The sequence below is a fragment of the Oenanthe melanoleuca genome, chromosome 2 (assembly GCF_029582105.1).
Source record: "Oenanthe melanoleuca isolate GR-GAL-2019-014 chromosome 2, OMel1.0, whole genome shotgun sequence".
Taxonomy (NCBI): domain Eukaryota; kingdom Metazoa; phylum Chordata; class Aves; order Passeriformes; family Muscicapidae; genus Oenanthe; species Oenanthe melanoleuca.
In genome coordinates, this window is record NC_079335.1 from 86548392 (window position 1) to 86566011 (window position 17620).

Below are 17620 nucleotides of genomic sequence, written 5' to 3' on the forward strand. Positions count from 1 at the left end.
ACAAACATAAGATTTCCTAATAAAATTTAGTCAAGAAAGCTACCCTACTGACCTTATAATATTGAATTTGTCAAATGTTATTGTATTTAATACTGTATTTCCTCAAAGTCAGAGCATTTAAAAGCACAGTATAAATATTAGAATCCACTGGACTTCTATTGTTGGAGAATATTACACATCTGCATATATATACATGCTAGCATTAAGAGAGATAATGAACAAATCAAAATACAGTTCTAGATAGTAAAGAGGACACAAGGGAAAAATTTGATTTAGTGGTCCTGAGTTCAAAATGTAGTTTCTGCAGAAATTATTATGGATCCTTCGTGTCTAGCAAAAGACACAATGATTCAGTGCAGTTTTCCTTTCAGCAAATGAAAACTACAGAGGGAGCTTCACTGACCCCAGCCTTTCTCTAAAAAAGACAGCACTACCAGAGGAAGAGACACAGTTTGTCTTTTACATTTTGCTTTCAAAAGTCTCTTCAAAGTAAAGTGGTGAAGTGGCTGCTGGCTTGAAGGGAGGGGAAAGAAATGGAAAAAGAATGAAGTTTAAATTAAGAAGGGGCTGCCATAGAAACTATTCAGGCTAGCTAAAGAGACAGTATTTATTTTAAACAGCTAATTGGCTGATAGAGTTTTTAAGAACTGGACCAAGCCTTAAGAGTCGCTGGCAGTTCTCAAAACAGAGCATTTTTTATTCTGGAAAATGAAAAGTAAAAAAGAAAGAAAAAAACTATCACCTTTCTCTCACTGGTCCATGCAGAAAATAGGATTGAAATTCAAGTAGAAATTGAAGTCAGTGGGAGATTTGCCATCGGTTCTGTCAGAACCAGACACCACCTGAGACATTTTCTTCTCTATTTTCAAACAGGTCCCCTATACTGAGGTTTTTTGGTGTTTTTCATCCTTCATGGCTATGTCTGTATTAGGGAATTTTTGTTACATTTTCTCAGCATTGCTACTGCCTGTACAGCACCAATCACTGCTATCAATTGTACTGGTGCTGGCCTCTCTGGATGTTTTTATCTGCCAGAGTATGAACCACTGTGTTATGTAACTGTGCATGGTGCTGGTCAGTATTACTTGTTTCAGAGTAGTATTTGTATCTCAGTTCATTAACTTTACCTTTTAGTAAGCTTCACTGTGACTTAAACCACTCAGTGCTCTTACCTCTGGTGGAGTTCAAACCATACTGTTCTTTATGATCTCTCAGTGCTGATTAATGATGTAAGATGGATAGAATTGTTTGGGGTAAATTGTTGCTGCCATTTTATTTCTCCATTTGAAACATGAACTGTTCCAACTTTTTCCAATTTTTCAATTTTTTCAATTTTCAAATTTTCACTGTTTTCAAGATGAAACAGTTCATCTGTGGATGAACTGGAGTAAATGGATACTTTAAGCCACAGCAGTTGTTTTTACATTAATTTCACTATTATTGCTTTGGGTAAAGAATATACATATTCTGCACAGTTTGCACCAATAAAGTTTGCCACAGTGTTCCAGAATTTCCTCTAAACTCTCTCAGTTTTAAATTATGTGTTTTTCTGACTCATTTCAAGGGACTGTTAAGCTTAAAACATAATGAATATTACTTAAATGCCATCTTTGTTAATTAATTAATTAATTAATTAATTATATTAGTTGCAGAAACAGTAAATTATTTTGCTCATCTGTGACTGCTTCAAACAGATATAAATATTTTGCTTTAGGGCCATTGTGGCTACTTATTACTGCCAAGTGAAGCAATAGGCAATCATATTCTCCAAAAAAGGTCTCAGATAACCCATAAGAGAGGAAGAACAAGGTCAGACCAAAGTATTGACTAACTGACACTCTCCTAAAACTCTTTTTTGAGGCTGCTTTTTTGTCTTCCAGATCCACAAATTCTTCATTAATCTCTTTGACAACAGCCAAAAATCTATGACTCTCTTGATCTCTGTTCATTTCAACTTTTGCACAGAAGTTTCAAAAATAGATGTAATGTACTGATAGTTAGGGATTTCAGAAGATTCAGCATAGAAAAATACTGAGAATTGTGTACAAGTCCACTCATTACTCAAGATGTGGTCCATTTACAAACTAAACTGTTGGTGGTTTTACAACACCTTTCTTTTCTGAGCAGTTTTGAAAATGTTCAAGAATTCATTTTGAAAATGCTCAATTTCCATTGCAGACTTCTGCAAAGGGCCAAGTCACCTGGTGGAGATTTCTAAGCCATCTCACTGCGCAGCACACAACCATGGATCTACCTTTAAATGCCTTCACATCAGTAGAAGTAAAAGGTGCTATTGTCACATTGCAGCACCTGATCTAGATTAAGCACCTGGTCCCTGGTGCTTATCTATAGACCAGACACAGCCACAAAATTGTTTGTCAGCTATGCAGGATTTGTGCCATCGTTTTCTGCCTCTGGAATATGTCATTAGTGATCACCATAGAAACAAACAACAGATAAAAAAAGAGCCAAACATCTAAAAAACAAGCATAAAACCACTATAGGAACAAATGTCTTCTCTCCAGTGCAGAGCAAACATCACTAAAATCTATACTGTTGGCTGGTGCTTCTAATAACCAAAGATTGTCAATAGCATATTTTATGAGCATTAGGGTATGAGTAACAGCAATCGGTCATAAGAAGGATTTGACCTGCCTCAGATTTGTTAAATAACCCAGGACTCCTGAGGTAAAAGGCTTTTCCAGAGGGAATACATTTAAGTAAAAACATTACATGAATATTCTTTGTATCACATGTCAAAGATTATGCTGTGACAAAATGGTAATTGTTTTTGGCAATCTGTATAAGGGAGAATAGACAGAAAGCACAGGAAGGAAGTTGGCCACAGTCTTCCTGGGAGAGCTCTTACAGCTCTTCATCCTGACTAGCCTACAAAAACAAGCAGGTTTCTTCTAGAGTGATGGCAAAGGGAAATCAGCTTGGTTCAGGGTTTCACTGAAGAACAGAAAGTGGAGTACATTAAAGTTTCACAGCCCTTTGAAGCCTCTAGTTTCTCCTGTTACCAGGAGCTACATGATGCATATCTGAAAAAATGCATTATTTATTTAAATACACAGGAACTATGTACAATGTACTGAAGTTTAAGCTTTGTTATTACCAAGATCAACAGGTTTTTTTTAATTCAGGGATCTCTTTTCTTTCCCGTGAACATCTGAGCTCTGAGTTCTTTGGAGGACCCAGTTGCCAGTGCTGAGGAACTATTTGTGGAAAGACTTCATTTCCCTGAGGAAAAGCAAATCTACATTTCCCCCATAGAACACATCTTGTAAGCCAGCACATTAGAGAACCATAGATATCTCAGGGTCTGCAGGTCTCACTGTGATCTGCACAAACATACTTTAGCTGCACTGGTTGCAAGCACTCTGGTTATTTCTGCTGGGCTGCTTTGACCCAGAGGCTGCTGCTAAGCAGCCCCACTCTATCCCCAGCTCTTCTGTCAGAAGCCCTTCTGAGTGAAGGTCCAAATCCATACTAAGGAAATTTCAGAAAAGACTTTACAATTTCACAGGCCTTAGGATGTCATAGATGTGTCCCTGGTTTAACAAATACAAGTTCTAGGAAGTTCAGATGCTTCTCTCTAAATTAAAAAGGTTACAGCACTTCTTGAGGTATTACTTCACAAATACTCTTCTAGCAGTGTTCACTGAGCACCCTTCTGAAGAACTGATTTCTTGACTTCCTCTGTCTGACAAGTAGCCTGATAAAGCCTGGAAACCCACTAACTTCTAAAAAATTGTACTATCTTTAGAGAGAAGGCTTGGACAAATAGGTTCTTATATGGAAAAGACTTTTTGTATGTTCTGCTTCTCATCCACTTCAAGACAAGTGGTGACATTACCACCTCACTCTGTAAGTAGTCCCATTGAGCTCCCTGAAAACAACTCAAAGGCTAAAAGTGCCAGAACCTGTCTCCTTGTAAATTCACTTCCACTTTTATCATCTTGAAAGAATCCAACCAAAATTTGCTAACATGGAAGTCAGTTCAAAACTTAAAGCTCAGACATCTATAAAAGTATTATAGATTTCTTCCCACCTGAATCATATTTTCCTTTTCAGAGGTGCTAAGTAACAAAAGCCTTCATGTACTTGGAGAGGGAGCCTCAGCCTCTCTGAAAGGCAAGGATGTGATTGAAAAACTGAATTAAGGTGGTTTTGTAAACAAAACATGCATCTAAGCAACAAGAAAAAATACTTCAGCCTCAAAGTTCTACATAAAGATGTTAAATTAATCTTTTTACTATATCTCTGGGATAAAACACATAATTAAACTTATGAAACTCTCCTCCAATACTTAGCTGCTTTGCAGTGCAGATTAATTGTGGAAATACATAGTTCAATGGATGGGTGTCAGTAGACTAAAAGAAGTTAGCAGTGACAGTGAAATGGTTTAATCTATCCTAATGGACTCTTCAACCTTCAGAAATGTGACCATATTGATCATGCAATTCATACTGGATAAAAAGAGGCAATGCACGTTTGTGGCCACATTATACCCTCATCACTCCTGACAGCACTCCCAGCTTATTTAAAACAACATTCAAACTGCACACTGGTTTCCCTTGTGGCTTAATTCTCATTATTCACTGAACTCCTTTTTACTAGAAACTGACTGAAGAGCCAGATTCTGAGCTCATTGTTTGGTTTTTTGCTGACGACAATGAACAGCCTTCTCAGTTTCCAAGCCCAGCATTTCTATACACTCAAAACAGTTGCAACCAACTAGCAAAATAAAAGCAGGTCAGGGATGGGGAGGCAGATGAGTGAAAAGAGTGTACATGTGCTCTTCAGAAAGAATGAGACTGAAAATTAATAAAAGACTTACTCATAGCCTATAGCAACAAATGACATCATTCAAACATGTGTCCCAAAAAAGAAAAAAATGGGGGGAAAAAAGCATTAATGGAGGTACCTTTCTCAGATTGAAACAAATGGGTTTAAACCAACTCATAATTTTTACCAGAGAAATAAGAACTATGAACACCAGAAAAAAAAAAAAAATCAATAACAAGAAGTTCCTACTGATGACAATGGCAAGGGTGCTGTCTTCATTTTTCTGATGGATCAAGAAAGTGTAACTTGGCAGTGGTTCACTAGAAATTACTGCTGTGAGAACCACACACCTCACTGTTGTGACGCTGAGTATCTGAGATGACTGTCACCTATGCTCTCTAGATCCTGGACTGCTTTGAAACAGAGAGAAAAGTGAAAGTCTGATTACCTTACCAAAGCTTCCCCATGGACCCTGGCTCTGTGCCAACTCCATATATCCAACCCTCCCCAATAAGTTTTCTCCTGACTTTACACCAGCAAGTGTCCTAGGCAATGGCTTGCAACAGGTTCATGGAGACACTCTCCCACTGTGTTTGTTGCTGTGAGTGCAGGTGGTTCACACTCTAAAGCCATCTGTGATTTAGCTCACTCTTTTACCCATGTAATTTTATCACCTTATGATTTCTGGTTAAGCTGACGCAGTGGTTTTCAACTTGTCGAACTCTTATGCCTCTAGTCTGTACACTGCTTCTCCTGGAAAACCACCAAGAAAAACTGGTTTCCTGCCAGTTGACTCAAATATTCTCTTAAAGGGCTTCAATGCAAAAATTTCATAGAGGACAGCAAAATTAGCATGAGCTAAAGCATATGATCAGTTCTGACTTTGACATTAAATGGCCAAAAATGTAATGTATTCCTTGATTAATTCCTCCATTCATTAAGTAAATTGATTGGTAAAACATGGACCTTGTATCTAGTCTGAACACTGAATATTATTCTGAATTCATCTGGTCAATTAAAGAACCCTTCATGATCAGATTTTTTTCATAAGAGCAACTTATCTAACATTTTATTGGGCAAACATGATTGATTTTTCTTTGTTTTCACACTGCATATAAGGTTTCCACTCAAATCATTCTGATACCTTTTTCTAGCATCTTTGGGAGATCAGAAAATCCCATTATACTGAGTAGCCATATACAAATAAACTCTTTTCTTGGGGGCAATAGTTTTAGACCTTGGTCTAAAATGGTCCCTGATCAACTGCACTGCTTTAAAATCAGCTGCTTATGGAGTAAGTCAGGAACTTATGCATACTCCATATGCAAAGAAACCCCATGAAACAGGTTATGAATAGCTCTTGACAGCCTTGAGTGTTTCTTTTTCTGATTTCTTATGTTTCTGAGGAAATGCCATATGAAATGTTCTCATTATATATTCCCACCACTATCCACCCTAAATTTACAGGTGCATGTTTCTCATGCCAGCAATACATAACTAAATGCCCTATACTGGCCACCGTGGCATTTATTTTTCAATACTTGTTTGACTTTTATCTTTTCCTTGTCTTTTTAAATAATAAGAAAAACAAGTGCTATCTACTGCAACGCCAGTGTCAAGAAGCTTGATGCAGGTCCCATCAAAATTGTCAGAAAAACTCCCACTCTTTCAGGGGATGGTGTTTTAGACTTGGAATGGACAGGTCCATCATGCTCAGGAGCCATCTCTATTCCCAACCAGGTGTCTTACAGTCCAACATGTGCAAGCATGTCTGCACACCGCTGCACCTGACTCAATAAATCCTGCTTGTTTTGAAAGCTAGATTCAATCCCTAGCCATATGGGAAGTTGTCCTTTGGAACAGAGCAGTCAAAAATTGTAAAACTCCTAGAAATGTCAAGTTTTTTTTCTGAACTAACCCCTAAATAAGCCTCTTGGCTAGATTGTATGTATTGCATTTCTATATTTCTTCTTCTATTAAAGTGAACATTATTTATTACTTATGTTACAAAGTATCTTGTAGTATAGGGTGAGAAACACAGCTGAATTAGCATTACAAAATCAACTTTAACACTGACAGATTTCCAAGGCTGATGATTTTATTTTCTTTTCCATTTTGGTGGACAGCACTACCGTTTTCTACACTCTAAGACACTTTCTCTCAGTTGAGTGCACTTTGTATGCTGTTAAAAATATCTTTTTATTCTTTTTTTATGTATTCCATTTTCTCCAGTCCTGAAGTAGCACCTTGGTTTGGTGTTTATTCCACATAGCAGAAAAAAACCTCTCACAGAAATGAAAAGGCAGCCTGACAGCAAGCTTCTCTTTGGGCATGTTGACATCATCCTCCTCTCTGAGCTCTAATTCAACTTTCAACACAATGCCTAAAACCGCACAGCCTCTGAGCACAAAAGATGAACACGAGAGTACACTTGTGCATTCTACTGCCCTGTAAGCAAATTGCCTTGTTAATGAGGAATCAGTCAAATAATGGGTTTGATAGTCTGCATTTAGATTAGCTACGATAAAGTACAAAAGTGGGTTTTTTTTGGTGTAGCACAGACAGCAGCACATTCTGTTCAAAGTTCAGGGCTATGAACGTGATTGACTCGTTCTTAAGCATCTCTCACACAAAAAGACAACATGCAGCTATTTCATGTGTTACAGCTACTCTTTCGAAGAAAAGGAGGAAGGATTTTTTAACTTCACTGACAGTCCAAACCAGAGTGGCACTTTGCAAATATATATCTCATAAAACATGTCTCCTGCTTTCAGCTCTCTGTTTATATTTACATGGATTTTACTGCGGAGAAGAGTGTCACTGCTTTCATGTAATAGATAAGGAAAATAAATTCTCTGGGTACGTGCATACGACATTTGTGGGGTGTACATTGCTTTCCCTGCTCACCATGATAAGAAACCAGTGGATTGGATGATGTCCTGTGAATTACTTCTCTGTGCTACCTTGTTCTTGCAGTCATACATGTAATGGATTCCACCCAAACTCTCTTCCAATAAGGAGCAACTGAACCAACAACCACTTCATTTCTGAATGCTACAAGCTGTTTGAGATTTTGTCTTGAGCTCTGCATTTCAGCAGCTGGAAGTTGATGGAAGAGAGAAGGGAAAAGGCATCCATACTTTCATAGTTTTCCATTCCAAGATAAATAGCTTGGATGAGAGAAGAGGGAACATAAATGAATCATACAGACAATCTGTTCTTTCAACTGATGGGGTTGGGAGGTTAAAAGATTTTTACAAATAAACATTTTTTTTAAAAGGCAAGTATTAGCTTATGTGTTTGACAGAAGGCTGCAATTATGCTCTGATCTGTACCACATAAAACACTAAAATATGGAAATGTAAGGTTATCTATCCTTCTCTTGTAGAACCAGTACATTGTCTTCCTATCGTGATGTCTCATCTGGTACATTACTCAAACTCATGCCAAAGTATTCCACCACTTGAGATAGCACATAAAAATAATGTGAAGAAGCTCATAATAAACACATTACAAAAACCTGCTTCTTGGCCTTCTAAAGTCTTTCTTTGCTTTGCCAAGGTGAAGAGCCCATCACACCTGCTTGAACTCAGCTTCCTCACCGGGACACAATCTAAAGGCAAACTATGTCTTCCACAAGCAGCTCTTTGTCATCCTTAACATTTTCTGCAGTGCTGGATTAATGGCCTGTGCTGCAGAGTCACAATCTGTTTTATACTGATTTTGAATTTCCCTCATTCTGACAGCAGGACACTTTTTGGTGTTGGCACATATGGTGAGTCAGCTTCAGGGCTGTTACAACCTGAAATGGCAGGTGACAGCCTACGAGACACTGGTATATCAGGCCAAAGACAGCTGGTTGGTAGCAGTTCTGGCCACATTCATTCTTTCACTGACTTCACCTGTTCTACAGTTATGACATGGACAGCAGAAAGTGGTTTCATAAAATTTGTGTCTGTATGGGACTTCGCATTTCATAGAAATATCCATATAATCACCAGATCTTTCTTCCACAGTGACAGAACAGGGAAAATATCTTATCTTAGCTGTTTAGGTTAATTCGTTTCAAACAGAGTATGTAAAAGCCTAACCATTCTCCCTGGCTTTTAAAAAGTGGCTCATTTCTTCAGTGCAGTTGACCTCAGAGATTCACCACTATATGTACTGTAATTTGAATGAGAACTGTGTTGCTCTCAAGATTGTGCCTAAGCAGAACCCTGATAAACTAATCCTTTTAAAACCCACTGTGCTGCTCTGTTTAACACAGCCAGAAGCTAGCTATTAGTTCTTTTTTATGTTCTTTTTGTTTTGTTCTCTTTCAACAGACTTTTTAGAGTATAGCATGCTGAAAAAATAGGAACGAGGCTCCCCAACAGATATCAGTTGTGTCTGAATTCTTCCTTTTGCCAGGCACACAAACCACACAGTCAATTCAGCCATCAGCACAAAACACATCATGTTAAATCCCTCATTTCTTTAGCATAATATGAAGTCTTTCTTTCTCTCATATTACCATTCTGGTCCGTCAGGTATGTGAGGTTTTTCAAGGCAACAGGTGTTTTTTGAAATAAAATCCAACCTTCCCTACAGCTCATTATGTGAAAGAGACAGCAGCTGCAAGTATAATGCTGAGGACACATGGTCTATAAGACACCCAGAAGAAAAATACTCCTTGTTCCACTTGTTAAGGTAAAGCACAGATGTTGCTTCAGTGATAAGCATGAGCATAAGGCAACCACAGTCTGCTCCACGTTGTAAATCCAGAATCTAAGATTTCAGAATATTTAGTAGGCTGCAATCAGAATCATCAGTTTCTTTATGTAAAGAAAGCTAATGCAGTGTCTAAGCTTATAGCACTAACAAATACTCCATATCACAGCTTGCATTACACTACCATCAATAATATGCTAGGGACTGTCCACAGACTTGGCTGACAAATTATTAATAATCTTTTATATGGACTCAATTATGAGTATGAAATAGTGACAAATGCATAAATCAATACACGTACTGATTTAATTATTTAAACATTTACAGATAGTGTATATTAAAAAGGGTTTAGCAATTTAGAATGTTAAATGCTTAGTATTGGTAGTAAGGCTATTTTTGTATCACTCAGATCTAAACTGTTGAGAAATCAACTGAAAAATAATGTCTAATGAATGCAAAAACCAAGCTAGAGTCAGTCCTTTCCAGGGAGCAATTCTCTGTTCAGTTATGTTCATAATTCTCCCTTCAACCTTCCGACACCTATTTATTTATTTTTCCCTAGTTTCTCTGAAGAACAAAGTACATGCATTGTAGCTTATAGTATAAATGTCCAGGCTTTTTCAAACAAAAAGGAGTGCAGCATTTCCCTAGAAAAACAAGGATTGTCTAGAATTGCCTGCTATCCTTACTCCCTCCTGTTTTCTAGGCTAACTAGGTCAGAAACTTTGTCCTATAAACCAGAACATGTAACACCACTGAAAAAAACACAGATCACAGAATAATCCAGTCATCTTTCTCTGTAAGGAGACTGGTTGCTTTGGTTGTCCTGAAGAATATTTATGTTGGCCTTGCAACATGAATCCCAGTAGCCTGTAGGACTGCATGTTTTCCTGGCTACAGTGTTTGTTATGTAGAGCAGCAGCAGCAATCAACTGGGAACTGTACACACAGAGGAAGGCCTGATGGCATGGATCTACTAGAAAAGCCAAAAGCTTCACACTCCTTCAGATCCAGCTTGCTCTGACCCCAGCTCTTTTGTGTGTGGGATTTTTTTTTGTTTTTTCCCAAATCTGTATTGGTAAAATGAGTCTATCCCTTGTCAATTCTATCACTACCCATTTTAGGGAAGAGCAGATTAAAAAAAATAAAATGACACAAACAAGTTCTGATCCCAAGGTTAAGATCGTTAGGTTAGAAAGTATTGTCATCATGGAAATGATACCATAAAACTTCCTTGCTATAACTTATGTTTTTAACAGAAGGTAATTTAAATGGCTGAATAATTTTTTAGTTTGTTACATCGTTACAAATGAAAGAGATGTGAGTAATAAAAACAAACAACCAGAACAAAATCTCTACATTAATTGGAATGATGATACACATGCCTACAAAATAACCACGGGAGGTTATCATTGCGTGGGCCCACCTGTTGTTTGCTACTCATTTGTTGGCAAATGTTCTTAATTGTGTTCTTGTCCTGCAAAGAGCTCAGCAGCCAACAAAACTATTCAAATTGCTTGTGACTGAGAATATTTATATATTTTGCATTCTATGGTGTTCAACTTTGGTGCTGGAGAAGGCAAGCAATCTCTTCTAATGAATCCATATAACCTTGTGCCTTCCCGAACCAATTAAACTCAGTGTTTTATGCCAGGCTATCAGACTATCAGTAACTTAATAACTTAAGAGTTTATTCTGCTATTAAAGTACTCCTTTACTCAGAAATGAAGGCTGATCACCCGGATTCCAAGACTTGTACACTTGTATCATCATGGGAAAATCTGAATAAATACTTACATGTGTCTTCACGTCACCTTCAAGAATCTTGCTGTACCTGAGAAACTCAGCAACACTTCCATTCAGCAGCCTATCAAAGGCTTCAACATATGGTGCAATGCCTATAGAAGAGGAACATTCCATTATAATGGGTTCATAAAGTATATAATTCATAGGACATGTGTAGCAGATGGAGGAGATGTATCATAGAAACTGAGGAGTTTCTGTAACTTCATTTCTGATTTATGAAATCAGTGAAAAAGGATGTAAAATTATTTTTGTCCTAGATAGAAAGAAGAGAAAAAATTCTGCTCTTGGTAGAACTTGAATAAGAATTGAAGAGAATTTTCCTGTGTATAAGGTAATGGGAAGCCTCTTTTGTCTTAAAATAATAGGCTAAAATAAACATCTCTCAGCCCTTCAAAGGAGTGACCTGAGAAGTCTAACTCTCTTAACAAAATTCCCCTATTGTACTTTAACCAAATATTATCCCCTAAAAAGAACCTGCACTGTACTTAACAACTATTTTTATACTATTCACCCATTCCTAAAGATCTCTGTGCTGTTTGCTGGCTTTTAATAGCAACCAATTCCTTTTCCAGTAAGTCTTTGGAATGGGTTGACATTAGATTTATGCTGTGAGATATGGCTTTGTTGTATCCTAATTTTGTTGTCTCATGTTGCAAAACTGTCACTGAATAAAGCTCAACCAAGTCTTCCCGATGATATATTCCATTGACTATATATATGCTATACATTACAAAAGAGGAATAAAGCTGCTGTTTTCTATATGGTGCACAGAGCAGTTTCCTGCTAAAGTGGACAATCAGAAAATGCAGATAGGACTCAGTTTCTTAAGCACCTGGCTTCTACATGGCACTATGTGGTACCTGTTAAGATAGCAAAAATAATCTTCCCTTGGATGCTTTCCAACTCTTCCTTAATCCCTCATGTCTTGTCTATGCCTCAGAACCTTCGCCAGATTCAGCATGAATGACACACTTGTCTATGACATATGTAGGATCTGAGAAAAAAAGGTTAAAATTTTTCCCTGCCTCTCTCTCTCGTTAATGAAGCCTGAGGATTGCTCTGAAGAGGTACCAGGCTTTCCCCAGAGAATTTGCTTTAACCTTTTGGCACTATATAACAATTGTGTCCAAATTCACAATCATGAAAGCCTTCTTTATTCCACAAGAGTCATCTGGCTCCATGACAGAAAAAAAGACAGGCTCTGGCAAATGGAGTTTGCAGTGGCCTCTGTGGAAAAGAAAATGTAGTTAGTCTGCTAGGTGGGATTTCAAGGCTCCTTTTGTTCTCTTGATGCCATTCACCTATAATTCTGAGGAATTTCTGGGCTTTCTTCCATATTAAGTGTTTGTGTGTAAACCCCTCAAATGACATAACGCACAAAAGGTTTTAGCTGTGGAGATGCTTTCCACAGCCCATTATATTCTTTGTCAACATCGGTGTGTGTTTCCAAAAGAATCATTGTAACATTTTCCTTTAGAGCAGAGTTTTACATAATAGTTCACCAAATTGTCCTATGCAGAACTAGAAAGCAACTATGCTATTTTTTACTATTCAATGCTGTTCACTCCTAGGAGCATTTACTAGAATTTGCTGTGTGCTGTGCAGAGCAAGGGAGTGATTTATCTGCAATCCTGCTGTTGTGATGACATTTAGGAAAACAGTAATGGTACAGATCTCCCATCCTGCTTCTGAAAATGTATTAATTGAAAAGCCAATTTATTTTTTTTTATAACTGTAATTATGGAATGATCTTTTCGGGGATGGAGGTCATGGTTAAAGAAAGAAATATACCTCCCTTTCAACTGCAGATTTAAGAAAGGTCACGCTCTGGCTTGAGTGTCAGTTTTGAAGAAGAAAAAGAAAGAAGAGACCTGTAAGACTGTTTCCTTTGCAGTGGCTGTGGCGGGTACATGAACCTCTGCAGAGGCACAGTGCAAGGCACATAGTGTAGTGTTTGGGGCACTGTAGGCGTACCAGTCACACCAACTGAAGACTTCCCCAACTGCACCAGCAAAAGCTAATTCCTGAGTCCCTGTGTGAGACAGCTCTGCCTGGAGACGTTGTGCAGCCTGGCAAGCACCCCATGGTGCTGCTCATCTCAGCTTCTTACTGCAGTCTCCCAGTGGGTGTGTTTTATAATCACACTTCAACAAGGCTTCTCAGTTGGTTTCTTCTAGGGATCTGTTGAGGCGTTCAGGCTCTGCTTCCCTAGGGGGTGAATCTTTTCACCAGACTGAGCTCTTAGGTTAGGTCAAGAATATAAGCAGTTTTCTTGGAAGAACCTGGCTTGGTGAGTTATCTTCTGGTCTGAAAGCAGCCCTGGTTCTGCAATACTGTGCTCTGGATAAATACAGAGTTCACCTAAATGGACTCATTACATGACTGAATTCTTTGAGAATTTCACAATTCCATAGTTGTGATTGATTTATTTGTCAGTTTGTACATGGGTCATATTTCTCCCTGACTTTGCAAGAGTTTACTAGCTGCCTGGGTTTTCTCTGGACTGCAAGCACTTTTTTACTGAAGCTTTCTGTGACTGGCTAACTCATCTGCCATGGAAGCCTGCTGGAAGATGCTCCCTTCCTGCCACAGAAACACACTGCTCTCAGTCAGCTGCTCCACAGCAGCTGCCAGTGTGCAGGCCCATGGTGCACAAGAGTGCATGGAACATCCCTCACATGTTGGCTGGCATAGGGGACAATATAGAAGCTCACACACTTCACTTGCTGCTGGGTCAGTAAAAGAAGCAACTGCCAGCAACTTTCCATGTGTCCTGCAGCTTCTGTACAGCAGCTGAGTCCATGCTGGGATGTACTCTTCTCAGGGAAGAAGACAATGCAAGAAAAGACAAGGAATATAGAAAGAAAAGAACATCAAGCTAATAAAGAGATGTATGTTGGAGTTCTGGATGAAAAAAACAAGTTTTGGAGAAAGGAAAGAGCACTTCTATTCCATCAGATTTAGAAGTACCACATATGTAAAGTTATTTAGCCTGCAACTTTCAGGTACCACAAAAATTAAGGTGTGAAAAAACATGATTTGATGATATGATCTGAATAGACAAAGAATAGTCTTTTTTTTAGTATATTCTCCACTGTGCTTTGGAGACCCACTTGAGGAAAGAGAGCTGAAAAGATAAGAATATAAGGCCATGGATGTACAGCAGTCCTTAGTGAGCAAATGCTTCCAAACAAATTCTTATTTTATTAAGGATGTTAAACAAATTAAGTGGGTCTCCACCGTGAAATTCAGAGATAGCTGGCAAATCAACAGTGTTTATATTGGTGACTTCTATAGGAATATTTATGCTGTACATTTAGGGGATGTCTCCCGTCTTCTGGTAATTGGGCTCAAGTAGACATTTTTACCTGGGGATTTATTTACAACAATATAAGCTGTAAATATAACTTCTAAAATGGAAAGTTTGAGACATGGACAATAGATTTAAGAAACAGTAAAATAATGAATTTTCTAGGTTGTATTAGTTTAGAATTGGGCATGCTACTAAGCTTGTCACATTACATTTCTAAATAAATTTTTTAGAATATTACTTTATTTTGATACAGAATCTGTAGGAGGTGGGATTGCATTCCCTCTTACTAGACAAGTATATACATTACTTGCAATTTTTTAATAACAGAGAGATGGTACTTCAAAATAACATACTTACTTCCATTGACTCCATTGATGCCATCACACTCCATTCCACCAGATCTGTGTGAATCTGAAAATAATGATTCAAGTCGAGTCACTGCTTTCTCCAATCTTTCCATCAAGCCATGAGTCTCTGCCATTCTGAAAAAAACATTATGGACAGAAACAGTGTTAGACCCCTCTCAGTAAAGTCCTTGCATTTCTGTTCATCTTGTGGCTTTTTCTTTTATGGTAAAATTAATTTTTTAAGCATTGTCTTTCTGGCACATAAGCAGTTGCAGTAAAGCAACTGACAAAGGGTAACCTGCTTCTTTGTCAGCAGGGAATCAGATCAGTACTCAGCTCTGGCTCTTCCTTCTAAGTAGTAGGTTCCAATCACTGCTAGCATAGCCTTTGACAGTCTGCACATGAAACATTTATGACAAAATGTGTATATATGGTCCCAACCAGACACTGAAATCACTGGAATAGTTATAGAAATAATTGATAAAATCTTATGCCTACAATGGTTTGAATCAGCTTTTACAGAGACTAAAATACAGACCAAATTAATACTCTCTGATTTGTGAAAAGGTTAATTCTGAAATTTGCCTCAGTCTTTTATGCTTTGTAGTAGGACTTAGCCACTTGACTGAAGACGACACAAAAATCCAAGAAGGCCTTCTGTTTATTTTTCTTACAAGATTTACCATCACTTTTTTTCTTACAGAATTACCCAACATGAACCAGTGCTTCCCAAGCTTTTAAAATCAAATGCTAACTAACATTTAGATAGGAAAAAAAAAAATCCAGAGCCCTGCTTGTGCAGTACTGCTGCAGTGCTTTTGATTTAACATTAAACAGAAATTAGGTTACATTTTTAAGAACTCACACATTGCCTTCTTTCCTTGCAATGTGATTATTGCTCTCCTACATGTGAGGCAGTGTAGGCACTGACATTTTTGAATATTGGCCAATTTCTCAGGGAAAAATGTGCTGTATACCATTCAGAGTGAGAAAGAGTTATATAAGCAAAGGCAAAGCTATGTTTAAATCCCCTATCATTTAATAGAGCGAGTTTAATGTACATGTTCCCCACTTAAGGTTGTGAGTGTTTGATCCTGATAAGTGACATTTCACAAGGAATGTATGTAATGATGATGGCTTTTGATTAACATGATCCCTGTGGACAGCCCAGCCCCCACAGCAGGCTGCATCCCCTGCCCAGCAGCGGGGTGTGCAATAGAGGAGCAACAGAGGAATGCACACCCCCAGCTGGGGCAAGCAGGGAGTCAGAGACTCTCTGGGCTATCACCCTGTGGTGTTCTGCCATAAGACACTGATTCCTGTACGGCTTGGAGACTAGAACGGTTAGGCAGACACGGAACAAATGTGTAAATGTGTTAGTTCCTATAGAACAGCCTGCTAGAACTGCTAGTACTGCAGAGATGTTAAAGCCTAATAGCAGATTACAATAAACTGCATCTCTGTGCAACACTCAGCAACCAAACCAAACACTGCTGCTTCAGTGTCTCCACAGCCAGTGCAAAATGCCTCATGTTATAATTAAAAAGTAAAGTAGCATGGAAAGAAATGTTTTCATTTACAAACTAGTACGACTAATTCTTATTAATAAAATATATTTTCTTCTAAAAATTTAAGCATGAGAGGAAATTAGCTACTATTAGCTGCGCTGTGGAAACACGTGCAAAGCTCTTGTGCTCTGAGTCATGCTGCCTTTTAAACAGGGTGGGACCTTCAGACTTTACCCTATAAATATAATGAGGTTTGTGTTTGACCTAAAAGTGAAGCAGAAGATTTTACAGCGCAAAACCCTTGGGAGAACCATTCCTGTGAGAAAGTTTTGTCTGGAATTTATGGGGTTTTCCTACTTACATTAAATAAAAAAAATCAAACCATCAGAAGAGGATGACATTAGACAGCATGCATACAACGAGTGTAAAATTTCAGAGGGGCTCTCTTGTCTTATCACAGAGTGGGTCAGGTTGGAAGGCACTCAGAGGGGCCATCTGGTCCAACCTCCTTGCTCAAGCAGTATCACCCCAGAGCACATGGCACAGCATTGCACCCAGACAGTTCCTGAGTATCACCAGTGAAGGAGACTTCACAACCCCTCTGGGCAGCCAGTTCCAGTGCTTGGTCACCTGCACAGTAACAAAGTTCTTCCTCATATTCAGGTGGAACTTCTGGGCATCAGTTGCTGCCCATTGCCTCTTGTGCTATTGCTGGGCACCAGAGGGAAGAGCCTGGGTCTGTCCTCTTGGCACCCTCCCTTCAGGTACTGATAGACACTGATGAGGTCCCCTCTCAGGTGCCTCTTCTTGCGGCTGAAGGGGCCCAGCTCCCTCAGCCTTTCCTCATGAAAGAGATGCTCCAGTTTCTTGGTCAGCTTTGTGTCTGTCCACTGGACCTGCTCCAGGAGCTCCATGTCTCCCTTGTGCTGAGGAGCCCAGAGCTGGACACAGCACTCCAGGTGTGAGCTCAGCAGGGCTGAGCAGAGGGGTGGGATCACTTCCCTTGGACCCACTGGCAATGTACTTTCTTTATACTGCAAAATGTACACTATTCTGGTTGAAAAATCAATTCACCTTAATAAAGCACACCTTAAACATTTTGTAAGGTTACAAATATCTTGGCAGGAATAAGATGAATGTATCAG

The 17620-nt window shown here is 38.7% G+C and overlaps 1 protein-coding gene and 1 long non-coding RNA gene across 2 annotated transcripts in view; one reads left to right on the forward strand and one right to left on the reverse strand.

Annotated features, from left to right (window-relative positions):
- LOC130249185 (uncharacterized) overlaps positions 1-8277 on the forward strand; it is a 52602-nt gene extending 44325 nt beyond the window's left edge. The window contains exon 3 of the long non-coding RNA XR_008839751.1: positions 7768-8277. This is a non-coding gene — a long non-coding RNA (uncharacterized LOC130249185). The remainder of the gene's footprint in view (positions 1-7767) is intronic.
- The window catches only part of CAP2 (cyclase associated actin cytoskeleton regulatory protein 2), a 67637-nt gene that overhangs the window by 40671 nt on the left and 9346 nt on the right, over positions 1-17620 (reverse strand). Inside the window, exons 2-3 of the mRNA XM_056483711.1 lie at positions 14978-15102; positions 11299-11399 (exon numbers count right to left, since the gene is read on the reverse strand). Coding sequence (XP_056339686.1) covers positions 11299-11399; positions 14978-15101 — 225 coding nt within the window. The 5' untranslated portion in view covers position 15102. The remainder of the gene's footprint in view (positions 1-11298; positions 11400-14977; positions 15103-17620) is intronic.